The 27,878-nt window shown below is 40.1% G+C and overlaps 1 protein-coding gene across 2 annotated transcripts; it reads right to left on the bottom strand.

Annotated features, from left to right (window-relative positions):
* Nucleotides 1-205: 205 nt before the first annotated feature.
* On the bottom strand, nt 206-27,629 carry LOC119894221 (olfactomedin-like). 2 transcript variants are annotated; one of them, XM_038706843.1, is made up of 6 exons: nt 27,525-27,629; nt 26,866-26,994; nt 5,568-5,726; nt 5,001-5,213; nt 2,343-2,475; nt 206-1,289 (listed from the first exon to the last, which is right to left on the bottom strand). In XM_038706843.1, the coding sequence occupies exons 1-6, from the start codon at nt 27,612-27,614 to the stop codon at nt 442-444; spliced, it is 1,572 nt and encodes a 523-aa protein (XP_038562771.1). In that variant the 5' UTR covers nt 27,615-27,629; the 3' UTR covers nt 206-441. The 2 variants fall into 2 exon arrangements, with proteins under 2 accessions (XP_038562771.1, XP_038562772.1); XM_038706844.1 differs by lacking the exons at nt 26,866-26,994; nt 27,525-27,629 and adding an exon at nt 5,851-5,900 and having other exon boundaries at nt 442-1,289.
* Nucleotides 27,630-27,878: the final 249 nt, after the last annotated feature.

The following is a 27,878-nucleotide window of genomic DNA, read 5'->3' as shown; positions in this document are numbered from 1 at the left end:
GTACATGATTGCCATTTAAACCTGGATTAAGAGTAAATTGCAAAGTGGATAATATTGCACTGTTGCCTCACAGCAAGAAGGTTCAAACTTAAACTGAACTTTGTGTTTGTGTTGTGTCATACTAGCAGATGGGCTCTAGGGATGGACAATGTCTGTAGACACACCAGGTCAGGCTAAAACCAATTAGAAAAAGTAACTCACAAAATGACTTCTATTGGGATTTGTTTTTTTATTAATGTTTAGTTTTTACAGTCAGCGTTACTACATTACAAACATGTAATAATGTATAATATGTTATAACATACAAACATTGTTTGTGATGCCCTAACAACATGGAGTACCTGGCTGCTAACATTGGCATACTTCATGGATCAAGCTATTTCTTGTTGTTAGGTGCTATGTGAACATGGCTAACATACAATACATTACAACAACTTCAGATCAGAAGTTGGCCTGGTAGGCCAGCAGATATCCATCGTTGTACATGTAGATCTGTCTGTTGATGGGGTTATAGCTCAGGCTGGCCACTCCTTTAGCTACCTTCTCCAGTGGCAGTGCTAGTGAGTTGTCGTCTTTGCCTGTTGCTGTGTCGAAGGCGTAGAACACCTCCTCCCGATATTCGTCCACAAATCGAGTGGCATATAGCACACCGCACACCATGAAAGCATTGCTCACTGCCTTCTTGAACAGCCTCGTCTCCCACGTCTGGGAGACATTTAGTGTCTCGGCCTCACTGTCCCAAACTAGCCGACTCACCACTAGATTACCATGGTTACCGACAGTGGCATAGATTGCCCATAGTCCCGTCTCGTCTGCCTCCACATCCACATCACTATTGGCACGGCACTCATAGTAACAATACGGGAACTTGTTGTTGAAACCCACGCCGGTGCCTGGAAGTGTCACCCGTTTGACGGCGTTGCTCTTCAGGTCGTAGCGACAGACGTCTGCAGAGCGGTAGCAGTTATAGTACAGCGCTTCACCATATAGAACAGCACTGGGACCCTCAATGCTGTTGGGGTGACTGTGGGATGGAGCAAAGGTAAAGTCCTTGTTGTTAGCAGAGGCCATGAAGTCTTCGTAGGTTTGGTAAACACGCAGGGAGTTGCCCCAGATGTGGCTGTTGAGCAGAGGCTGGACCCAGTAGCTGTTCTTCTGCCCCTCGCTGTCCATCTGGGCCTGTTTGCCCCACGAACCAGAGATGTAGCTCTTACCGTAGGGACTGACCTTAGTCATGACAGGTTCGCTAATATTTGTGATCAGGCCCTTGAGGCAGTGCCTGTCCTGGCCTGGAAACAGACAGAGATGAGAAGGGTCTGAAGATCAGGTGATGTACAGTAGAGTCTAAAGTATCACCATTTTTGTCTATCTATAAAATATTGATAAAATGATAGTAAATTAGGGTGAAATTGCTTTCCATTATAAAATGTAATATGGAAAGTATATTCCATAGTAAGATTATATATTAATACAGTACTAATAGTATTAAAAAATATAAAAATTGTATGTAAACCTTTGAAGAGTCAATACAACACTTGTTTATTGTCATCATTATTCTTAGCTAGCCATGCCATACACTGTGATTTTCAGAAGAAGTTTGGTCATCCAGCGTGGCACTGTGGCCTCTTCTCTGGCAGACCAATCTTGGATGCATGCTATTGATTCCTAAGTATTAACAGACGATCTGGACTTGGTAGTGGTATCAAACAAACATCAAAAAATTTGATTTGTGCATGATGATTAGTCATAAGAAAGTTTGAGGGCCATGCAAAGTACAGGACTTTCCAGGAGAAACAACAAAACAGGAGATTGCTAGAAGATGACCTTGAGGACAAACCCAGGAATAACGGGAGTGTTGGCAGGTATGACTCTGCCCATTCCTCACCTGCAACTCATTCCTTCAGCAGCCACTCAACATATAGACCAATTCACTTCCTTACTTAATGGCTAGTTCATCCTAGTTGTCTTGTTAGTTTTTGCATTCGAGTTTCTGTGTAAAGTTCAGAATCAGTAGGCAAGAGGATCTGGAGAGCTTTCTGGAGGCTCTGAAAGCAGGTGAGTGGTTAATTTTTATGTGAGGCTGCAACCTGTTCATAAATAGGCTATAAAAAAGTGATTTATTGATAAATGATTTCATTAAAAAAATACCTTTAACTGACAAGTAAGGCCAATGATTTTTTACATCTCTAATATTTTTGTTTATGTCTATTGTACTGCACACTGTTACATGTTCATAGGCAACACTCTCATTGTAATAACTATGAAAAACTGAGAATGTGTGAGTGCTCACTTCCATACATACACACACACACACACACACACACACACAGCACCATACTTACCTCTGAAGTCTTTGGGGATTGACTTGCAAGACTCAGCGGTGTTCTTCAGGTAGCGCAGTTTCTCTTTCACTGTCTTCATGTTAATTGTGTTTGACATTTGCCTCCTGTCTACATCTGCACGCAATTTACCCACCTAACACACACAAACACACGCACGCACTTACAACATTGTACATAGACAGTTGGCATATATACATGGTAACCCATAGAATTTACCTTTAAAAACATTTCAAAATAACTCAGGTATGTTTCTTCATATTGTCAAATTTATTCTATTGATATATCACAAATTATAGCTAATATCACTGTAAAAATACTGCATTGCAAGTAAAACTCCTGAATTGAAAATGTTACTTAAAGGTTTAGTGTGTAATATTTCTGAGGATCTATTGATAGAAATGCAATATAAGATCCATAACTATGTTTTCAGTGGTGTGTAAAGACCTTACATAATGAACCGTTATGTTTTTATTACCTTAGAATGAGCCATTTCTATCTACATAACTGGGGGTCCCCCATTCTATGGACGTCGCGACGTTGCATTGTCATGTTTCTATAGTAGCTGAAAACAGACAACAGCGCTACAGAGCGCGTTTCGTCACTACGTTCTTCTTGTTCTACTTCTGGTAGAATTCAGGCAGTGCAGACACTCATCACTATGTTGAATACATACGTTAGAAGAAGTAGTAATACTATACTGCAGGGGTCGGCAAATAAGTTTTGCATCAGAGCAATTTTCTCAACCATTAGATGGCGGGTGAGAATATAAGGCAAAATATTAGAAGACATTCTTTTGGTGTTCAGTTAGCTCAGTTGGTGAAGTACAGGACTTTCCCCTAGATGGTTGTGTGTTTGATTCCACCTCAGGGCAACTTTCTTTTTCTATCTTCAACAAATGGACTCTGCAGCGACTGTTTTTCTGGCTCACATTACAGCATGTGCTGCTGTTTGTGTTTCAGTGTTTGATCCGGATCAATCAACCTTGGAGGTGTGTCAAGCAAGCTACATACAGACTCTTTTAATGTCGTTCAGAATTTAACGCAAGCATCTTGTGCTTTTATTTTGTAGACAAAAACCACTAAAGAGGAAGTGATTATGTGAATAACTATTGCCGCTATCAAAAGACCATAATCTGGCCACGGGCCAGATATTATTGTTGGCGGGCTTGTCAATTCTTGTATAAACTATATCTAATGTGTGGTTTAGAATGGACTGTGGTGCAGAAACAGTGACAGTGTTTCATACTCTTGGCTTACATTTTCCATGTTACCTGTCAGTGGCCAAGTCACAATAACATATGGTTTTACTGAATAATTAAGTAAATATAATTTCTTAATAAATCTACCTTAAATACCCTCAGTTCTTGACGGGACACTCTCTGCTGTCTCAGAAGAGACACCTTTTGTGCTGTGTCAGCCACCGTAGCTGTCCTACGTTCTTTAAAAGGGTAGGGGGCAGTGGTGGACTGGACAGATGGTTGCAGTTCACAAACCTCGCCACTAGATGCCACTAAATCTTACATACTGAACCTTTAAGTAAAAGTAAGTAAGTATAATCAGAAAAGTGTACTCATGCTGCATAAAAATGTCACCTATATCATTTCATTATCATTACTCATGCATTAACGACTGTTGCAGTTGGTTGATGTGGAGCTAATTTTTACAACTAGGAAAGGAAAAGCAGCAAATATTCACTTTTTTAAAACTGGAGCCAAAAAATGTTTTCACTTGAAAACTTACTTATTCATCTTTGAATTAATAATCAATTTTTTTCAGCTGCACTTGTACTTTTCATGTTTTGTGTACAAAAACCTAGCAACTAAACTTGTCAAATAATTGTAGTGGAGTAAAAAGTATGAAATGTAAAGAGTAGACGTATAAAGTGCCATGAAACAAAAGTACATGTGACTCAGATTTGTACTTAAGGACAGTACTTGAGTAAACCGCTTATCCTGCGTACAGGGTCGCGGGGGACTGGAGCCAATCCCAGCTGACAGGTCACCAGTCCATCGCAGGGCCACACATAGACAAACAACCACTCACACGCATGGGAGAACATGCAAACTCCACAGAAAGAACACTGCTGCCACCATATGTATATTTAACACATGGTGGCTGCAAATTAATCTTGACAAGCTGCAGAGCTGCAGTCACTGTAAATTTCCAGCTGAACTGATGCTTCTTGAAGACCCCTCTCTCTCACTCTCTCTCTCTCTCTCATCTGCCAGTCACTGGTCTTGTGCAGAGTTTGGCGTGCGTACCGTGCTGCCAACAGCTGCGTGCAAACCGCGGTTCCTCGCGGGTCTATTTCAAGTAGCCGGCTATTTAAAAACAATAAAATATTCTTGGTGTGGTTCATCAACGGTGATAAATTATCTGAAAGTCCTGCAAGGTGCGGACAACTAGACACAACACCAGTGAAGCTGGGGCTCAGTCTCTTCAGCAAGTGTTCCTCCACTGCTACTACACATAAACGTTACGCCTACACATGTGCACTGACACCCCAGGGTTAGGGTTACAATTTGATTTATTCACATACTTTAAAAACATTTAAAGTTTTATTCTTTTTACATGTTTATTTACAGCATTAAACATTTAAATGTATATTTTAACAGGCTGTGTATTAACTTATTGGGAGAGAGAGAGAGAGAGACTGTACCTCTTTGGAGAGTTTCTTTGTTTGGCCGTTGTTCAGCTGCTTGTGGATGACACCAACATCTGTCTCCAACTGGCTGAGCTCCTGGCCCAGCAGGCGCAGAGACAAGTCTGTGTACAGTCCCTGGTTGTGCAGGTACTGGTGAGGCTCCAGCCGGGCCGTCATGTTCTTAACCAGGGCCTGGATCTGAGGGAGACGCTGGCTGGATAACGTCACCTGCAGGGAAACACAGACAGAAAATACTCTGCTGTTTCTTGAAAACTGAATGTGTTTTCAGGATTCCAGGTTCAAGTTCATATTTTCTTTGGGGACTGTACCTTCACATAGTCACAAGACTCGCAAGTCAGCTGAACAGAAGAGTCTAAAATACCGAAAGTAATCATAATAATCAGTTGTTGAATCCAATCAAAATGTCACATTAGAGTAAATGCTTCTAACCTGCATTGTATGGCTGAGCAGCACTGTATTCATATAATCAATCAAGTCAGAGGTGGAATTGGACTGGACACAGTCTGAATTAGGTACCACTCTCACCGATGTAAAATGATGCTGGTCGACCTTATTTCTCACCTGTTCCTGCAGGTTGTTCAAAGATCCTTCACAGGACTGAACCTGCTGCAGCACGGACTCGAACTTCACAGCAGGGAACGTCCACAGGTTGGAGTTCACCGCACAAACACACGAGCCATTCTTCCTCTGGCCAGACACTCGCTGAGCCTGGCCATCACCCTGTAGTCACACATGTATAAAAACACTGATGTTGTATAGAGCAAGTGCTATGTCTTCCACTTTTTCCTAATTTCTTTCTCTTAGTGTATAAGAGTCTGAGAGTAGGATATCAGGTGTGACTCACTGAAGACAGCAGCAGAAGGAGCAGCAGCAGCATGTTTAGAGCTGGAGAAATGAATTTGTGGACTGAAGCTGTTAGTACTGAAATCACCACCCCTCCTCTTTTCTGTATCCACACAACAGACTTGCTGACTTGCTTCTTGTCAAAGATGAGTCACTATGGAGCCTTAAATCGATTTATGTTGATGTGAAAAGTTTCACAACAGATTTGGTCGGATATTTCTTTTCTACAATGGTTATTTCCCCTTTGTAATTTTCACTGCAGTGTTATCTTCTATTTTTAAAAATGCTGATGTTTGCAAGTCTGTCTCAAAACATTCATTAAACATTATAATGTAATGTATTTTATAAGCAGAATACCGAAAAATATTTCTGCACACCTGAACATGTGATAGGTTCTCAGTAGACAGCACCAGCTCAACTAAAATGTAAATATTTATTAATATGATGTGTTTGTCTAAATGACCAGCAGTAAGATAGTGTACAGAAGTTTTAAAAAGGTTTGGGTTTCAAGAATCGGTTCTAATTTGGAATCGGTAACAAATTTCCAAGAACCATGGATTCGTTAAGACACATACATTTTGATTCTTTTATCAGTTCTTAACTTTTAGCATTTTCAGTAGCGCTCCTGATTGAACTGCAGAAAACATTTTATAGTTCATAAAAGTTGCACTTATCTGCCAGGACCGGCTATGCGGACCCAATGTCGCATCATTTGTTCTGCAGTGTCTCAACAAAACACATGAGAAGAGAACTTCTTTTTACATTCCTGTACCCTGGCAGACTGCAGCAAACACACAAGTTTGGCTTAGCTTCATTAAAAAAGAACACAGCGAAAATCAACACCTGCCATAAGGATATTTTGTGCAAGGGAGGAAACAGCTCCAATATGATGAAGCATTTACTTCAATACAGTGTGAATATGAAGAAACACAGTGTTCAATGTGTTGCGATCTCCCAGCTACAGCGCTCCACATATAGCTAACAGCTTTCTAAATTATGAGTCCCCAAAGGTTGAAGGGGAAGATGAACAAGGAGAAAGAGAAAGATTGTGGTGACAAGGGGTTGGAATCAGAATCAAAATCAATAATTTTAAAACGATACCCAACCCTAGATTTAAAGTGAACAAGACAGCTGAGTCCTCAGTTCAGGGGCTAGGGAAGGAAAGGTCAGCTGCAGGACTTGAGAGCAAGAAGTGACTGCTTGTAAAATTCCCAGGGAATTACAGATACGTAAACTCTTTGGCGGATGATCAGAAGGCAGAGGGCAGCTATGTCACGGAAACTTGATAAACTGGTGTCCCACCAATCTGGAAGAATTTCATTTAATCTGGCAAGTTATTGTTCCTGGGATGAAAAAAATCTTAAGATAGCGTTTATTCATATTAGAATTGCATATTTATAGATTAAAACCTGACGTATGCTTCCGTCCAGTTGACTTTTTCCCCTGTCCCATTCAGTCCCATGATAGTTAGTAAAATATACTCCCATCTCACAGCAATCCTAAAGAAATCCCATGACCCACAGTCTGTCTGGTAAAGGAGAGTGATAATTCAGTCTGCAACATTTTAGTGCATACTTGTGGCACCATTAAAAGAGCTTAGTATGCACAATAAATGCTGTAGTTATTATACAACACAACCACATAATTAAACATTCACTGTCAATGCTGCAGTCTGGGTCTGGAATTTCTTCAGAGGATATTTGTGTGCTAAGAGCAGAATGGTCACTTTCTGTTCCTGAATCTGTAACCACATCTCTAGAAAATATACTGTATGTACATCTCTGCAAACCCACAAAACAAAGGCAGTTAAGTAGTCACCGCTTCCCTTCCACATTTAGATTCCCTTCCTATCATCCAGTTACATCACAGAAGAAACAACAACCTCCAGCCTCCATAGACTGCAGACTGTTTATCCCAGTTGGGATTTAAAAAACCTTATTTTGTTATCAGTTAAGGATTCTGGTCTTGTTTTGGTTCCATGTCTTGTGTTCAACTGTTTTGCCCATGTTTGCACTGTTTTCTGTTGATCTTGTTTAAGTCTGTTTTTGGTTCTGACTTTCTCTTTTTTGGCCTTGTTATTTTATTCATCCACATGTTTTAGTTTTAGTTTAGTTTGGGTTAAATTATGACAGAATTGTTCTTTGTGGCGATTTTAATATTCATGTTGATGACCCCAACAATGTTAATGCAACTGACCTTTTAAATATGGCCACTTCTTTTAACTTCAAACAACATGTCAAAGGGCAAACACATAACCGTGGTCATACATTGGACTTTACCCTGGGTGTCAGCATTTCCTCTGTGGAATTAGTGGACATGACCATATCTGACCACAGATGTATTGTTTTTAGCATATGCCTGTTCCTCATGCCATCTCACCAAGCTCCGCGTGTTCTCGCATCTTTAATGAACAAAGTGTTTCAAAGTTTTGCGCATTCTTTCAGAGCCAAAGCCAACACCTGTCTGATTCCAACACCAACAATATGGTCGATCACTTCAATCATATCTGCTTGTCATCACTAAATATTACTGCTCCTCTAAAGGTTAGGCCTACGTCTAAAGCTAGTAAGCAACCCTGGATAAATGACAGCATTCGCAGCCTCAAAAGGGAATGCAGGAAAGCAGAGCGCAGATGGAAAAAATCCAGTCTCCAAGTCCATTACCTCAGTCTGAAGGATTTATTAATTAACTACAATAACATGGTTAAGGATGCGAGAACACACTATTTTTCTGAACTCCTTACTACACATAAACACAATCCCTGTGGATTGTCCCAAAGACTGTGGATCAGCTGGTAAACCAACCCCTCCTTGTGCCTCAGCTGGAAGTAATGATGGCTGTGAATTTTTTTATCTTATTTTACCAATAAGGTGGTGTCAATCAGAGCCTCTATTACCCCCGCAGCCTCTTACTCAGAGGTTCCTCACCAGCAACAAGAGAGTTTTAAGCAGTTTTAACTAGTTTTATCCCATCGACTTGTCTGAGAAACCTGGTTTAGATCCCTCCCTCCCACATAATTTTAGACCAATTTCAAAACTGCCTTTTATTGCAAAGATTCTAGAAAGAATTGTGTCCAAACAGCTGCTCACTGTACTGGAAAATAACTAATTATTTGAAAAGTTTCAATCTGGTTTCAGGAAGTACCACAGCAATGAGACTGCACTGCTTAAAGTCACCAATGACCTTTTATTTTTATTTTTTAAACCTGTCCTGCCCAGCAGCCTGGTATAGAGAATGATGACCTGGAGACCATATTGTGCCAGACAGATTTTACTTTAACAAGAGTGTATTAATATACTCCTTTGTCTGTTTTATTATTTATTTAATTATATATTGATTTGTCACCGGGCCGGACGGGGGGAAGACACGGGGATGGGGGGGCACAAACAGACAGCACAGAGAAAGGACAAGACCTGTAAGAGAAGGGGGATGGAAAGTGAGGACAACAGGGAATAGCAGAGGGAAACACCAATTGCAGAAAGCAACGAAACCTGCAATAGAACAGAGAGGGGGGCTTGGGGAGGAGAAAAACAACAACAAACACACACAAACAAAAACAAACAAAAAATAATAATAGTAAAAGACAACCAGCCGAACAGCAGCAATAAACAGCTGACATAGTATGACAACTAAGAGAAAAATGAAAACAAGAAACAGTCCAGCACACTAAATAAGCAACACAGCACAGCAACGAGAGCTGGAATAATAATTAATTTAAATAAGTAACTGAAAGACAAGCATCAGGAATAATTCTACCAGGGACAACCTAAATTTGTTTGTGTCTATGTGTGAGACTGTGTGCGTGTGGGTGAATGTGTCTGCATGTGTGTGTGTACATGTGTGTGCGCATAAGCCTGTTGAAGAATGTAGTTGTTAGTGAGAGTGGGATGCCACGACTGTGCCACACTTACCCCAGCAACAGGCATGCAAGAACCCCAGTAGCCAATAGGGGTGGGAGAAAGAAATTATTTTTTTTTAAATCAATCAAAAAAACAAAGACTCCCAGATGCACCGCGATGCAAACGCGGAAGACCCCAAGACCAATGACCTTTTAATGTCTGCTGATGAAGGCATGTGCTCAGTCCTGGTACTCCTGGACCTTAGCGCTGCTTTTGACACCACTGATCACAACATCATGTTAGACAGACTGAGGCACTGGGCGGGGATCTCTGGTACTGCCCTAGAATGGTTTTCATCCTACCTGTCAAATAGGAAGTTTTGCATGTCTGTAAACAATTATGTCTCTTCGTTCTGTCCAGTTAAATATGGTGTGCCTCAGGGGTCGGTCTTAGGACCCATTTTGTTTTCCTTGTATCTGCTTCCCCTTGGACATATTATCCATAAACATGGCATTTCTTTTCATATTTATGCTGATGACACACAAATATACTTGCCCATCAGATCCACAGACCCTGGAATGCTGAGTTCACTTAACTGCCTTTGTGAAGTTAAAAAATGGATGTCAAATAATTTCTTCCAGCTGAACTCAGACAAAACAGAAATCCTGGTCATCGGGTCCCAGCAGATGGCAAAACAAATACTGCCATCTGCTGGTTCCCTAGTAAATCACATTAAGCCTGTGGCAAAGAGCCTTGGTGTTTGGTTTGATAAATTTCGAGCAGCACACCACAAAGCTTGTTCAATCATGTTTTTATCAACTTAGAAATATAGCAAAATTTCGATCTATGTTAACTTTTAAGGACACCGAGACCATTTTACACGCCTTCACATCAGTGAACTCTTTTAAGTCCCTTCTTAAAACATACTTTTATAGGAGAGCCTTTCCCGATCTTATTTCATAAAATAAAAGCACATATTAAAATTTTTATTTGATCCGCAAATAACAGCAAACAGAAAACATCAAATGTGGGAGGAAATCGCTTCGAAAATTAATTCAAGAATTATGAAGACATTCATCCAGGAGATCGAAAATAAGTATGTTGTTGCCAAAAAAGAGATCACCAATTATAAAAGGGAACCAAAGAAAACTGGTAAGAATAATTTTATTTAGGCTACAGACTCGACTCTATTGACTAGCTAGCGCTAAATTTGACAGCCTTCTCGTTTTACTCATCATTTAGTGTATCTGTTGGATTCTCCTGGACACCCTTCTCAGGATACATAAAATTTCTTCATCTATCGCCATAAATTCAACCGTGTTGCGGTAAGATAAAGCCAGAGGTACCTTAAATTATTTTCCTTAGTTTGGTTGCTAAGGTCTTTTGTGTAACAGTTGAACACACTTGATGGGATTCCTTAAGTATAAGACCAAGATAAGGAGAAAACCTCAAATACTTAACAAGCCGAGAAACTGTCATTGAACAGGGGAGGGGGTCTACGCCACCACTTATCCCCCACTTACAATGCTGTCCTTTCATCACTTCCCTGGAAACAAACGTAACCTATTGGCCTCAGGTGAAGATGCCAACGATGGTCGTTCAGTCTTGGCCACGGGTAGTCCTAACCACCATAATGACTCTCGTTACAACAACCAGGAACACTAATGAACCAGCAGTATCGACGATCCTGGCAAACGACCCCACTGAGGTTAAATAGCTGAGTTTCCCTACCAGTCAGTCAGAACTGATTGTGGAGCTTGTCTTCTGCTTGTTCTGTGTAGTTGTTCTGGTCTGATCTGTTTAGTTATCCACTGGTTTGTCTCTCAGTCGTGTATTGGGTTTCAGTCTTGTCTGTCTGATGTCTTGTGTTCAGTCTGCCCATTTTATTGGGTATTCATATCCGGTTTTGTTCTCTCTGCTTGTTTTCCTGTTTAGGTTGTTATACTCATTACTCTGATCTGTTCTGTCTCTGTTTTAGTTGGCTTCTGTGTTTTTGTTGTTTGAATCTTGGCCTTTTTGCAACCTGTTAGTGTCTGTTTTCCCCTGCGGTCTCTCTGCCTGTCTGTCTGCTCATTAGTCTCATCTCTGTCACTTGAGTTGCTACCACCCTGTTCGTCAGTCCCTGTATATATGTTTGCTTGTTTCTTTAGTCTGGGTCTCGTCCTGTGTTATGCCCTGCCTATTCCCTGTCCGTTCCTTGGATTTTTGGATTATTACACTTTTAGATTTTGTGTTGGATTACCTTGTTGTTTTTGGACTGATTATTTTGGATTCATTTGACTCTGCCGCTTTCAGTAAATGTGCCCTCTTTTTGTTAATTAAATCAATGAACTTTACCTGCCTGAATCCGTGTCCTGCGTTTGGGTCCTAAAACCTTTCAACTACACACCACTTTGTGACACAATCATTTTTTTGGCAAGTATTAGGTTTTCTGTTTGACTCTTGTTTTTCATAGTTGCTCCTTCATATTTTATCTGCAACTGTATGGAAACTCAAAATAAGCTCTCTTAAAGTAATGTGCATGCTTATAGTCATACAGAGCTGGTCTCTACTCTCTGCTGTCACATCTCTGGGCTAGCTCTCTCAAATGAGGAAGGGGAATCAAATGTGTAGCTTTAATGTGGGGAGCTGTATGCAGCTGACATTAGCTAACAATGTTATTTAACTTATACATTAGCTACATGGCCTTATGTTGTCTGTCTTGCCTTTGTTTAACACAAGTTATCACTGTATTCACTCACAAAGACCACGCCAATGTGAGGTATAAAAGGTAGTTTATTCAGAAATCACCACACCTTCTCTTTTCTCTAATAGTCTCATCACAACAAACATTTTGCTGACTTGCTTCTTGTCCAAGATGTGACATATTGGAGCCTTAAATCCATTTATGTGTATGTGAATAGTTTCAGATTTGGTTGTACATTTCCCCTTTCTTTTCCACAATGGTTATTATTTCCCCTTTGTAGTTTTTGCTGCAGTGTTATCTTCTATTTTTAAAAATGCTTTGCAAGACCTGATGTTTGCAAGTATGTCTCAAAACATTCCTTAAACATTACAATTCCGTAATTTATTTTATAATATAAGCAAAATACCGAAAAATATTTCTGCACACCTGAACATGTGATAGGTTCTCAGTCGACAGCACAGCTCACTTAAAATGCACATATTTATTAATATGATGTGTTGGTCTAAATGACCAGCAGTGAGAGAGTGTACAGGAGTTTTAACACTAGAACCGCCAACGGGACTGCTCCCTTGACAGTATTCCTGCACGCTTTTTGAAAGATGTTTTTAACACTGTTGGATCAAGCATTGTCGCCTTGGTTAATACATCTCTCAGCTCAGGGTGTGTTCCAGCTGCTTTCAAACATGCAGTTGTGCAACCACGTTTAAAAAAGAAGAATCTGGATACTTCAAACCTCTCAAAGTTTAGACCTATCTCTAAGCTCCCCTTTTTGTCAAAAATCTTAGAGAGTGGTTTTTAATCAACTTGATGATATTAAATGATTTTAATATTTATGAAAAATTCCAGTCTGGATTTAAGCCCCGTCACAGTACTGAAACTGAGTTTTTAATGATTTCCTTTAGCTGTTGACTCCGGAAACTCTGCTGTTTTGGTGCTTTTAGATTTGACTGCTGCCTTTGATATGGTTAATCACTCCATTCTCTTATCCCGACTCGATCAGTGTGTCGGCATTAGGGGCACAGCCCTCAAATGGTTCAAATCATATCTGGCGGATAGAAGTTTCTCTGTTCACCTCGTGAATTTTCTTCATCTGCTGCCCCTCTTTCTTGTGGGGTCCCCCAAAGGTCCATATTGGGCCCCATGCTTTTTTCACTGTACATGCTGCCATTGGGGTCCATTTTCAACAAACACAACATCTCCTTTCATTGCTTTGCAGATGACATACAGATCTATTTACCTGTAAAATCTAATGACAAAGCTGCAACTCAGTCCTTGCGCAGCTGCCTAAGAGATCTTGAATCAGAACTTTCTCTGTCTGAATGAAAGTAAGACTGAGGTTGTTGTGTTCTGTCGACCTGGGGATTTAAGTGCTTGTGTAGATGTTCTTGGTACTTAAGGAACATTTAGTTGTCCATTTACCAAGAATCTAGGTGCGATCTTCGACAGTGCTTTTAAGTTTGAAAAATCGAATGAGTTCTGTAGTAGAAGTCAGTTTCTTTCAGAAGAATTTCAGAGAATGTTGGTCAAAGTCAAGCCCTACCTGCCACGCAAAGACTTTGAAAGAGTAATACATGCATTTATAACGTCTCATCTCGACTGCTGTAACTCTTTGTATGTTGGAGCGGATCAGTCGTCTCTCCATTGGTTACAGTTAGTCCAGAATGCAGCAGCTCGACTTCTAACAGGAACTAAAAAGCGTGAGCACATTACCCCTGTTTTAGCCTCGCTCCACTAGCTTCCTGTCCGCTTTGGGATTAATTTTAAGATTTTATTGCTTGTTTTTAAAATTTTAAATGGGTTGACACCTTCTTATTTATCAGAACTTTTACATGTACACACTCCGGTCAAAGCACTGAGGTCATCCAATCAGATGCTCCTCGATGTCCCCAAATCCAGGCTAAAAACTAAAAGGTGACTGAGCCTTCTCAGTAGCTGCTCCTAATCTTTGGAACACTTTACCTGTTCAAATACAAAATGCCCCCTGACTCCTGACACTTTCAAATACTTGCTAAAGACCTATCTTTATTCATTGGCCTTCAAACAGAGTTGAGTAGTGACATTTATTTTTTACTTTTTCTACTGTTGTGATGTATATTTGTTGTCTATTGTGGAAAGCACTTTGGTCAACTAGTGTTGTTTTTAAATGTGCTATATAAATAAACTTGAACGGGTCAAATTTACCTGTGGCTGTTTTTTGATTGTATCTTTGTTTCAATATAATATTCAAGTCCCCCAGTTATGTAGCACCCCCTATTGTTAAAAAATATCAAGATAAAGCCAGATTTTAAAAATGGACATTTATACCTATAAGTGCCAGCGTGTAAAATTTACCTCTATAGAGAAAAGAGTCATTTTAGCGCTGTTCATGTCGCGCATTTAGATCAGCATTCTATGTTGCTATTGGCAACACCTTTTCCACTACAGGCATTACACTTGCTCAGCGCAGTGAGTGAAGGAGAGTCTGACGGTGGGGCTGAGCTATGTGTCCTAGGTTGATTCTGCCTCTGACAGGTCATTATCTGACAGCGATCCACTTGTATGAAGTAAACATGCTGCTTATAGCTTTTGTGTATGTTACATGATCATAAAAACTAATGCTGCAGTAGCCTAGTTTTTCGCGGTGATAGAGGTGTGTTCTGCGGTCCCTTTAAGAGAGCATGCGGCTCCCACATTTGCTTTTTGACCAGCTATAGCCTAACTTTTCCACTGCTATGTATTTTTTAGTAAAAGTGATCATAAATTTTTTCGTTGGGTAAAATATACTATGAATTTTGGAATTGATGATAATCGTTTCTATCGAATAAATAGCCTACTTTTATTTGGACTTTCAAACTTTTGTAACTATGTGTTATTCTCTGAATGCCCGATGAAGTCTGAAAAAACAAGCAGAACATAAGCTGTGTTTAGAATATAACTAGGCTATAACATCTATAACATAACCACATAATTAAACATTCACTGTCAATGATGCAGTCTGGGTCTCTTCAGAGGATATTTGTGTGCTAAGCACAGAATGGTCACTTTCTGTTCCTGAATCTGTAACCACATCTCCAGAAAATATACTGTATGTACATCTCTGCAAACCCACAAAATAAAGGTAGTTAATTTGTCACCGCTTCCCTTCCACATTTAGATTCCCTTCCTATCATCCGGTTACATCACAGAAGAAACAACAACCTCCAGCCTCCATAGACTGCAGACTGTTTATCCCAGTTGGGATTTAAAAAACCTTATTTTGTTATCAGTTAAGGATTCTGGTCTTGTTTTGGTTCCATGTCTTGTGTTCAACTGTTTTGCGCATGTTTGCACTGTGTTCTGTTGATCTTGTGGGTGGGCTAGTGTGCGTGTATAGGAAAAATCTGAAATGTCATCAAGTACTGCAACCTATCATATTTGTTATAATTTATCGCCTCCCAAAACCGCCTGGAGGATCTTTATCAGAACTTCCAGAATTTTTATCTACACTGGTTTTAAATTATGACAGAATTGTTCTTTGTGGCGATTTTAATATTCATGTTGATGACCCCAACAATGTTAATGCAACTGACTTTTTAAATATGGCCACTTCTTTTAACTTCAAACAACATGTCAAAGGGCAAACACATTCAGCATTTCCTCTGTGGAATTAGTGGACATGACCATATCTGACCACAGATGTATTGTTTTTAGTATATGCCTGTTCCTCATGCCATCTCACCAAGCTCCGTGTGTTCTCGCATCTTTAATGAACAAAGTGTTTCAAAGTTTTGCGCATTCTTTCAGAGCCAAAGCCAACACCTGTCTGATTCCAACACCAACAATCTGGTCGATCACTTCAATCATATCTGCTTTTCATCACTAAATATTACTGCTCCTCTAAAGGTTAGGCCTACGTCTAAAGCTAGTAAGCAACCCTGGATAAATGACAGCATTCGCAGCCTCAAAAGGGAATGCAGGAAAGCAGAGCGCAGATGGAAAAAATCCATTCTCCAAAATCCATTACCTCAGTCTGAAGGATTTATTAATTAACTACAATAACATGGTTAAGGATGCGAGAAAACACTATTTTTCTGAACTCATTACTACACATAAACACAATCCCAGGTTTCTGTTTAAGACTGTGGATCAGCTGGTAAACCCAACCCCTCCTTGTGCCTCAGCTGGAAGTAATGATGGCTGTGAATTGTTTTTATCTTATTTTACCAATAAGGTGGTATCAATCAGAGCCTCTATTACCCCCGCAGCCTCTTACTCAGAGGTTCCTCACCAGCAACAAGAGAGTTTTAACCAGTTTTATCCCATCAACTTGTCTGAGCTTTTAAAAACAGTATCACAAATGAGAGTGTCCTCCAGCCCACTTGATATAATACCTACAAAGTTTTTACTGAAAGTAATGGATTCTGCTGGGGCCCATTTGATCTCTGTTTTCAACAGCTCCATATCTACTGGTTGTGTCCCTGATTATTTTAAAACGGCTTGCGTGAACCCACTTTTAAAGAAACCTGGTTTAGATCCCTCCCTCCCACATAATTTTAGACCAATTTCAAAACTGCCTTTTATTGCAAAGATTCTAGAAAGAATTGTGTCCAAACAGCTGCTCACTGTACTGGAAAATAACTAATTATTTGAAAAGTTTCAATCTGGTTTCAGGAAGTACCACAGCACTGAGACTGCCCTGCTTAAAGTCACCAATGACCTTTTATTTTTATTTTTTAAACCTGTCCTGCCCAGCAGCCTGGTATAGAGAATGATGACCTGGATAACATATTGTGCCAGACAGATTTTACTTTAACAAGAGAGTATTAAAATACTCCTTTGTCTGTTTTATTATTTATTTAATTATATATTGATTTATCACCGGGCCGGACAGGGGGGCAGACACGGGGATGGGGGGGCACAAACAGACAGCACAGAGAAAGGACAAGACCTGTAAGAGAAGGGGGATGGAAAGTGAGGACAACAAGGAATAGCAGAGGGAAACACCAATTGCAGAAAGCAACGAAATCTGCAATAGAACAGAGAGGGGGGCTTGGGGAGGAGAAAAACATCAACAAACTCACACAAACAAACAAACAATAAAAATAATCATAATAGTAAAAGACAACCAGCCGAACAGCAGCAATAAACAGCTGACATAGTATGACAACTAAGAGAAAAATGAAAACAAGAAACAGTCCAGCACACTAAATAAGCAATACAGCACAGCAACGAGAGCTGGAATAATTAATTTAAAAGTAACTGAAAGAAAAGCATCAGGAATAATTCTACCAGGGACAACCTAAATTTGTTTGTGTCTATGTGTGAGACTGTGTGCGTGTGGGTGAATGTGTCTGCATGTGTGTGTGTACATGTGTGTGCGCATAAGCCTGTTGAAGAATGTAGTTGTTAGTGAGAGTGGGATGGCACGACTGTGCCACACTTACCCCAGCAACAGGCAGGCAAGAACCCCAGTAGCCAATAGGGGTGGGAGAAAGAAATTTTTTATTTTTTTTTTTAAATCAATCAAAAAAACAAAGACTCCCAGATGCACCGCGATGCAAACGCGGAAGACCCCAAGACCAATGACCTTTTAATGTCTGCTGATGAAGGCATGTGCTCAGTCCTGATACTCCTGGACCTCAGCGTTGCTTTTGACACCACTGATCACAACATCATGTTAGACAGACTGAGGCACTGGGTGGGGATCTCTGGTACTGCCCTAGAATGGTTTTCATCCTACCTGTCAAATAGGAAGTTTTGCATGTCTGTAAACAATTATGTCTCTTTGTTCTGTCTAGTTAAATATGGTGCGCCTCAGGGGTCGGTCTTAGGACCCATTTTGTTTTCCTTGTATCTGCTTCCCCTTGGACATGTTATCCATAAACATGGCATTTCTTTTCATATTTATGCTGATGACACACAAATATACTTGCCTGTCAGATCCACAGACCCTGGAATGCTGAGTTCTCTTAACAACTGCCTTTGTGAAGTTAAAAAATGGATGTCAAATAATTTCTTCCAGCTGAACTCAGACAAAACAAAAATCCTGGTCATCGGGTCCCAGCAGATGGCAAAACAAATACTGCCATCTGCTGGTTGTGGAACACTCTTCTCAGGATACATAAAATTTCTTCATCTATCGCCATAAATTCAACCATGTTGCGGTTAAGATAAAGAGGTACCTTAAATTATTTTCCTTAGTTTGGTTACTAAGGTCTTTTGTGTAACAGTTGAACACACTTGATGGGATTCCTTAAGTATAAGACCAAGATAAGGAGAAAACCTCAAATACTTAACAAGCCGAGAAGCTGTCATTGAACAGGGGAGGGGGTCTACGCCACCACTTATCCCCCACTTACAATGCTGTCCTTTCATCACTTCCCTGGAAACAAACGTAACCTATTGGCCTCAGGTGAAGATGCCAACGATGGTCGTTCAGTCTTGGCCACGGGTAGTCCTAACCACCATAATGACTCTCGTTACAACAACCAGGAACACTAATGAACCAGCAGTATCGACAATCCTGGCAAACAACCCCACTGAGGTTAAATAGCTGAGTTTCCCTACTAGTCAGTCAGAACTGATTGTGGAGCTTGTCTTCTGCTTGTTCTGTGTAGTTGTTCTGGTCTGATCTGTTTAGTTATCCACTGGTTTGTCTCTCAGTCGTGTATTGGGTTTCAGTCTTGTCTGTCTGATGTCTTGTGTTCAGTCTGCCCATTTTATTGGGTATTCATATCCGGTTTTGTTCTCTCTGCTTGTTATCCTGTTTAGGTTGTTATACTCATTACTCTGACCTGTTCTGTCTCTGTTTTAGTTGGCTTCTGTGTTTTTGTTGTTTGAATCTTGGCCTTTTTGCAACCTGTTAGTGTCTGTTTTCCCCTGCAGTCTCTCTGCCTGTCTGTCTGCTCATTGTGCCCTCTTTTTGTTAATTAAATCAATGAACTTTACCTGCCTGAATCCGTGTCCTGCGTTTGGGTCCTAAAACCTTTCAACTACACACCACTTTGTGACACAATCATTTTTTTGGCAAGTATTAGGTTTTCTGTTTGACTCTTGTTTTTCATAGTTGCTCCTTCATATTTTATCTGCAACTGTGTATGGAAACTCAAAATAAGCTCTCTTAAAGTAATGTGCATGCTTATAGTCATACAGAGCTGGTCTCTACTCTCTGCTGTCACATCTCTGGGCTAGCTCTCAGCGGCGAGTGGATGATCATCAAAAGAGCTGCCGCGTAGGAACGTGCCCTTCACAGATACGCAGCGCAAGCGATCAACCTGCACGGTGAAGACAATGAATAGAATAAACATTCAGTGAATGCCTGAAATATGGGGATGGTGGAAATGCACAGCCAAGGTGCTTAATGTTTCCCAAAGTGTAAAATGTAGCAGAAATAATCACAAAATCACTGCATTTTTATAGCGGGTAAATTTTACGGTTTTAGGTATACAACGAACCCTGGCAGTTCTAGTGTTAAAAAAGGTTTGGGTTTCAAGAATCGGTTCTAATTTGGAATCGGTAACAAATTTCCAAGAACCATGGATTCATTAAGACACATACATTTTGATTCTACTTATCAGTTCTTCACTTTTAGCATTTTCAGTAGCGCTCCTGATTGAACTGCAGAAAACATTTTACAGTTCATAAAAGTTGCACTTATCTGCCAGGACCGGCTATGCGGACCCAATGTCATGTCATTTGTTCTGCAGTGTCTCAACAAAACACATAAGAGAACTTCTCTTTACATTCCTGTACCCTGGCAGACTGCAGCAAACACACAAGTTTGGCTTAGCTTCATTAAAAAAGAACACAGCGAAAATCAACACCTGCCATAAGGATATTTTGTGCAAGGGAGGAAGCAGCTCCAATATGATGAAGCATTTACTTCAATACAGTGTGAATCTGAAGAAACACACAGTGTTCAATGTGTTGCGATCTCCCAGCTACAGCGCTCCACATACAGCTAACAACAGCTTTCTAAATTATGAGTCCCCAAAGGTTGAAGGAGAAGATGAACAAGGAGAAAGAGAAAGATTGTGGTGACAAGGGGTTGGAATCAGAACCGAGATTTGTTTAGAACTGGATTCGAGATCAGAATCAAAATCAATAATTTTAAAACGATACCCAACCCTTGATTTAAAGTGAACAAGACAGCACTGGGAGTCCTCAGTTCAGGGGCTAGGGAAGGAAAGGTCAGCTGCAGGACTTGATAGGACTTGTAATTCCCTGGCAATTTTACTGCTTGTAAAATTCCCAGCGGATGATCAGAAGGCAGAGGGCAGCTATGTCACGGAAGCTTGATAAATTGGTGTTCCACCAATCTGGAAGAATTTCATTTAATCTGGCAAGTTACTGTTCCCGAGATAAAAAAAAAATCTTAAAATAGCATTTATTCATATTAGAATTACATATTTATAGATAAAAACCTGACATATGCGTCCCGTCGACTTTTTCCCCTGTCCCGTCCAGTCCCATCTCACAGTAATCCTACAGAAATCCCATGACCCACAGGATTCCCGAAAAAATTCATCCCTAATGCTCGGTTATTCTTTCTTTTTCTCTTCATTGCTTCCTCTGACAAAATCTTCTTTGGTCTCTGTTTAAAATAGACTGTATAAGAGAAGCTGTGATATCCATTCTGAAAATACTGAGCTAGCTTCTTCCAAAGAACTCACATTTGACATTATATACTTTTTGCTTCTTCTGGTAGCTTGCTTGATGAAGAGTCGTGTTGGTGAGCGATATGTTGCCTAAAAGCATTACGGAATTGTTGTGATAGATTTCCTGCCCAGGATTGTGCAGTAGCAGGCGCTGTGGGCCCAAAGGGGCAATAAGAGACTCCACTCACACTATTACAAATCAGTGTACAGTCGTTATTTTAAGATTAAATTACTACGTGATGTTGCTTTAAGATAAGTAAGCCTATAATATTGGATATTTTTCTGCTTTTTTTCCCATAGTCTCAAACTTTTCCTTGGTAGGCTGCTTTTGTTTTTAGTTGGACCTATTAATAAGAATGCTTCTTGTTTGGCATTTCTGATTGGCTGCTGTTTGTGATCAATAACAAGAACTAATTAAGGTTTGAATGTCAAATTTCTAACCGTTGCATTTGTGTAACACTCAAAACACTCTCTTCTTTGCTCCCTAGGAAACTAATGATAATGATATTCCAACCAGGCCCAGTGACAGAAGGGGTTTTAAGGGGGCTTATTTTCCTCAGTTGTATAGTTATATATATTATAGTTGTATTTTTCCATGTTTAAGCTTTATTTAGCTACAGAAAATTAGCAAAACAACTGACCGACAGAGAATTATGACATTTGCTTGGCTGATGTTTCTGAACCATGGACAGCACTTTTCCCCCCAAAAAATATTTAGCGCTCTGCTAGTGCTAACTTCTTCCAACTGTCGAGTTAAATCAAATTTGTTTGGCACTCAATTACTTTTTTGATGGTGTAAGAATAATAATCAATATTAATATTCAGGTTGGACAATTAGCCTACTTTATTTTTGATCAGGAGCGGTAAGGGACCTGGATAACGGATAGGGTCGTGCTGACCCAGAAAAGTGCTTGGATTAGTCCATGTTTCAGATTTGACAGGGTTGGCAAAAACATTTTAAAAATGTCAACATGCCACAGAATTTGGTGAAAAGCCTCAGTAACTGCATAAAGCTGGAGCTCGTCGCTGCTCCCCTTTGTCAAGAATCCTTTATTTTCACACAGCTAATACGTCCACGTGACTGCTGGGAGGTTTAGATGTGTAACCTCTATTTAGACTACAGTCTCAACCTTTTTGTCTTGTGTGTGTTATTAAAATGTAATTTATACAGGGACTTTCAAACACAATGTCCTCTGTGCCTTGCTTTGTTACACATAACGACAGATGCTAAAATAGCTAAAACTGGGTTATCAGGTTTGCCAATCTATATATCCGTATTAAATTTTCTAAAACAGGTGCTAGCCAGTTGTGTTCATTCATCTGTCTTTTATCAGGATTTTGTTAATCTAAAATAATTACATAAGTATCTGTACAGTATGGTGATAGAGTGTGATAATTCAGTCTGCAGCATTTTAGTGCATACTTGTGGCACCATTGATAGAGCTTCGTATGGACAACAAATGCTGTAGTTATTACACAACATGTGTAACACAAAATTAAACATTCACTGTCAATGTCGCAGTCTGGGTCTAGAATTTCTTCAGTGGATATTTTGCGTGCTCAGCACAGAATAGTCACTCTCTGTTCCTGAATCTGTAACCACATCTTCAGAATAGATTCTGTATGTACATCTCTGCAAAACCACAAAACAAAGGCCATTATTAGTCAGCGATTCCCTTCCACATTTGGATTCCCTTCCCATCATCCAGTTACATCACAGAAGAAACAACAGCCTCCATGTCTACTGTTCTGATTTGAGGACTGAGTGGGTGTAGATGATGTCGCTGGTTCATTATCAGGTAAGGGTGGAGGAGGAGGAGAGTGAGGGCGTTTTGTATAGGCTTCGCCCTTTAAGGCTATCACTATTGGGTATACCCCTCTGCGTGGCACTGAGAAAAGTCGTCTACGCCCACTCACAGCGTGGGCCTCTCCTAACGAACCATCTGCCTCTGTGGTAGCGAAACCGGTGAAGGGGGCTGCATTGATGTAGAAGTTGATGTCCTCGTGTTGGGTTATGTGGTTGACGTAAGAGAAAGAGATGCCTTTCCAAGAAGAAAGGAAGTCGCGTCACAAGTCTTGCTCATTTTATCAGTGTTCTTGAGCACTGCATAGTCACGGAGAGACGGCGCTATGCCAGATAGTGGAGGTAAGTGGGAAAGGGAGGAGTGGCCATGTGGGATTATGCGGATGGGAAAGTTTAGGTGTCCACAAAGAGAGAGAAATAGGTGCTTGGTGCAACAGTAGAGGAGGTAGTTTGGAATGTAAGAAGAAATATGAGGTTGAGAGGGAGGCTCGAAAGTAAGTTGATCAAAAATCTTGGTTGGTTTAGCGCCCAAATGTGGGGCTGAAGTGCTTTAACAGCTTCAGCGATGCAAATGACAAGTGTACAATGTTGAGACCTGGCCTTCGGCTCCCATTTTTCTTCAGCACTGAGCTGTCTAAAGAGCAGAAGATTTCCAATCAGAAGTTGAAGGCCTCACCTGACCGTGGTTCTCAGTGCTGAAGAAAAGACATTTTGGGAGTCGAAGGTTAGTTCTCAGCTTTGTATATATACACAAGGTGCGGATGTAGGGGAGACCCATGCTGTGGGTTGGCGTAGACAACTTTTCTCAGTGCAAAGTGGTAAACCCAATAGCGATAGCTTTAGAGGGCTGTACCTATACTTAGAATATGGAGTTATTATCATGGCTTTGCTAAAAACAGAAATGTGTTGGTTACGTTTGTGAGACAATCAGCTGATTCATTAGAAATAAAACCGTACAGCATGGAAGCTAATATCAGACAGCTAATCTTCACATTTTATTGCCCTGGCGGAAATTATATGTAGTATTGTTATTTCTAATGTTGTTCTCCAGCTCTGTGTCTTTGCTAACACTACTTTGACAGAAATGTGTTTATTACTTTGTGAGACAATCACCTGACTAATTTGCAACAAAACCGTACAGCATGGAAGCTCGTATTTTCTACATAAACTTCACATTTTACTGCCCTGGTGGAACACTGTAACGATAACAAGACCGTGTGCCTATGTGACCAATAAGGAATACTTTCGGTATTAGCATTAAAGAAAACACATTTGTTTGTAGGCTATTGTGTTGTTACTGTGCAAACCAAAGGTGTATTTTGACAATTGCACTGTTTTACCACAAGCTAAAATTATGGCTATTTGTACTACTTTCTGTTGTATTTCAAAAAACAGACATTTTGGTAAGATTTGCATTTTGCTTATATAATTGAACAAAGTGGAGAGGAGCGTTGAATTGATCTTGCTTAACAATGCCTTTGTAAACTTCGTGTAGGCTATTATGTGGTTTATATTGGACTGTGGTGCTGAAAAAGAAGCTTACATTTTCCTGTTATCTGTCAGTGATCATACTTGCACAAGATGAAATAGTTTTCAAGATGTTCTTCATTTAGATTAGTCTGTTAGTCCAGATGAGCCAACCCTCCCAAGATGTAACAAAATGTATGGTTACAGTACAACAATTAACAATAATATTCACAATACTTTTTACTGAAAAGAAATCTCATTTCTTGAATGGCAACTCTATTCTGTCTCAGAGATGACACCTTTTGTCCTATGTCGGCCACTGTAGCTATCCTTCTCTCTTAGAAAGGGGAGGGGAGGGACTGTGAATGAAAAACCACTAGATGTCACTAAAACTTACAAACTTAACCTTTAAAAGAGGATTGTATGCACAACCTCTTGCACAACAAATGCTGTAATTAGATTAAATTAGACTTAATTGTTCACCTTAGTGGAAATTTCAAGTTCAAGGTAACATTATTTTCCCAGAGGGGCAATTTGGTTCCCAGTCAGCAGTAAGTAAGTAAGTAGTATTTACAAGGATGATAACTCCAGAGATAAATGACCTTTGTTGCTCATATGTTCTGCAACGTGGTAGACAATATCTGCACCTTGATTGTAGCAACATGAGTTCACCCCATAAGGGGTACGGGTATCACCAAGATTGTTCTCACTTTCTTTAAAAACATGACCTTGTCCAGGTCATGAAGGTCATTAAAGGGTGTACAAGCAATTTTGGTGCACACCTTTACAGTACTTTGCAGGCAATTTTTCTCTTTGACAGCAAATGTCCAGCAGATAAAGGAGATAAGAACCGATTCAATAAAACAGTAGTGTTATGTCCAAAGCTACTCTGTACCCTGTTTTGTAGGTATCCTGGAAACTGCCCATCATCTCCCCAATTTCCTGGATCTGCTAACCCCTGGCTAGCTCCACCCACTCTGTCTCTCACACAACGCAGCCAGGAGCAGCAGCATCGTTGCCAGCCTCCATTGTTCCTTCTCTGTTGAACTTTGTTTGCAATAAACCTTGTTTTGATCATAATAGACGTTTGTGACTCCTCTATGTTGCCTCCCTCGAGCCAGGGTCGTAACAATGAGTGAAACATTTTCATAAAAACGGGGTTGACAAAAGTGCATGCGCTGATGTGCTTTTTTGCACACAGCATCAGCCTGGGCCTCAAAGCGCAGTTTATCGATCATAGTACCAAGGAATTTGTTCTGCTGCATCAGTTCATCTGCCTGATGTTGTGTAAATCACAACAGGAGAGATGAAATCGATGCACAACTTTCATTTTTGCCATGTAAACCTCTTGGAAAGAGACAAGTACTTCCAGGAAAAAAGCCTAAAATAACATGCCCAAAATGAATCAGTAATAGAACCATTAGGCTTAGATGCATGTTAGAAGCTAAGGAATATGAATCAACTGTACATGCATCATTTTTTATATTAAAGATTAAATGGAGATGCAATAAAGGAAAAAATTATATTTTCATCCTCCCTTGGTATAAAATCTATATTTTAATAGCAATATCCCCATCAAAACCATCATCCTGTAGCTTATAATGCAACTGAATATCTTCTAATACACCTGGAATACAACTGTAACTGTAAATCTGATGAAAAGAAACTAATATACAACAGTTATAACACAAATTTTCAAAATTATACCAGGTGAATGTCTATGTTTAGGCCATATTCACTGCCAAGCTTGTGGTGATAAACTTGTAATGGTGACGAACATGCCTGAGACTGCAAAGGTGAACTTGGACTTTCAGTGTGTTGCTTGTGTGTTTGGATGCAAGCAAAACTATACGAATAGTAGTTTTTTTTGCCGCAATCTGGTTACAAAAAGTATCGAATTAAGTACAGGTTTGATTGGAGACGTTTCGATTCTACTCAATACTGGGCTGTTTCGGTTGATACCATAAAGGTATTGAGTAGTGATACTCATCCGAGTGGTTCCGTCATCTCGAACCAGTCTGCCCATTCTCCTCTGGCCTCTGATATCAACAAGTTATTTTTCTTTGGATTTGGGGAATATGGGACCTATCTAAACCCTAACCCACTTCTAGAGGGGACATAAAACTCACTCACATGCAGAGGTTAGTGGGAGTGTTCAAAGGCTGGACAGACAGTCATATTCAAACTGAGTTCAGGGACTGTTTCATTTAGTGCTGCTCTCTGATTGACCATGAAGCTGTATGTGATCCTTTTACTGTGTGCTCTGTTCACCATCATCCAACAGCTATGAAAACCCTTAAAATATAGCAATAATTATTCATTTTTTTATTATTCAAATAAGGTTTTTATATTATTTTCTACATGATGTTTGATATTCTTGACTTCAGGTATTTTCACAAGATAAGTGTACGTGTGAGTTGACTAATTCAGAGAAGGCATTCCCTCATGACAAACTCAGCACAGTGGAGGACAATGCATCAAAATGCAACAGCAACATCACCCCACAGAAGGTAACTAGTTAATGTTATTTTCTAAACCAGACTGTAAAGAACACAAACTCAACAGCTGTAAAACAGACTCCTGTATGTGTGAACACAGAGTCTACCTGCTCTCTCTGCAGACTCTGGAGCTGGAGAGTCTGCTGCTGGGTTTGGAGCGACGTCTGCCCCAGCTGCAGGAAGATGTGTCGATGCTGGAGAGGGAGGATGACGGAGACCTCTACGCAGTTCTCAGCCTGTATGTGATAGAGAATGAACTGATGGAGATCAAGCAGCTCATTGACAGGCTCAACAGCACCACCAAGGCACACCAGGGTCTGACTGCTGACACCACTGAACAGGTAGACTCACAAAGCACCAACTGACCACTCACAAAAGCAGCGGCTGTGTGTAAGTCTTCCCAAAATGTAGATTAATTTATGATATCTACAGAAAGAATTATACATGAAAATATCTCCTATAATAAAAAAGGAGCACTACAATTTCTTCTGCACGGTCCCATTCAAAGTCATTTCTTCCTGTACATTGTTATTGGAAATCTTCACCTATTACATTTTTGCAATGCACTTCGTCAGCATTTCACCATTATAACATCTGACTCATGATAAAATGATTTTTATGTAGAAATATGTGCAGCAGAACCACAGATATAGTTTCTAATATTTCAATCATTTATTTATTTATATAGCACTTTTCGTAACACGTCGAATTTTTTTCTATTAATGACTGAGGCTAACGTTACTGAAGCTAACATCAAAGAACTTACATGAGAGGATGATGTGATAAAAGGACTGAGTGTCGGTCGATTAAACACATCAGGTGAGATAATTTTCTGCATGGAACAAAGCTGAGTCATCTAGCTAGCAGCAACCACGTATATTGTGCGAGATGTTGTTCAAAGAACGTTTTTCACACAAAACTAAATGTACCTTTTGTCACGGATTTGTGTGTGGTGAAGCAGGTAGTAGATTGGAGGACCCAAATGCAGGACACGAAAGCCAGCAGGAACAGTTCAGAGAAGGGTTTTAATACAACAAAAAGCGAGCACAATTACAAACAGAGTGGCTGATTGAGTCCAAAAACAAAGGCTGTCCAACAGAAATCCAAAAGGGTGAAAACC

The sequence above is a fragment of the Micropterus salmoides genome, unplaced genomic scaffold (genome assembly GCF_014851395.1).
Source record: "Micropterus salmoides isolate LMB-PRFRI ecotype aquatic unplaced genomic scaffold, ASM1485139v1 Ms_hic_scaffold_8, whole genome shotgun sequence".
In the NCBI taxonomy this organism is placed as follows: Eukaryota; Metazoa; Chordata; class Actinopteri; order Centrarchiformes; family Centrarchidae; genus Micropterus; species Micropterus salmoides.
The sequence above is the reverse complement of the archived record's forward strand: the minus strand, read 5'-3'. Positions and strand labels throughout refer to the sequence as shown.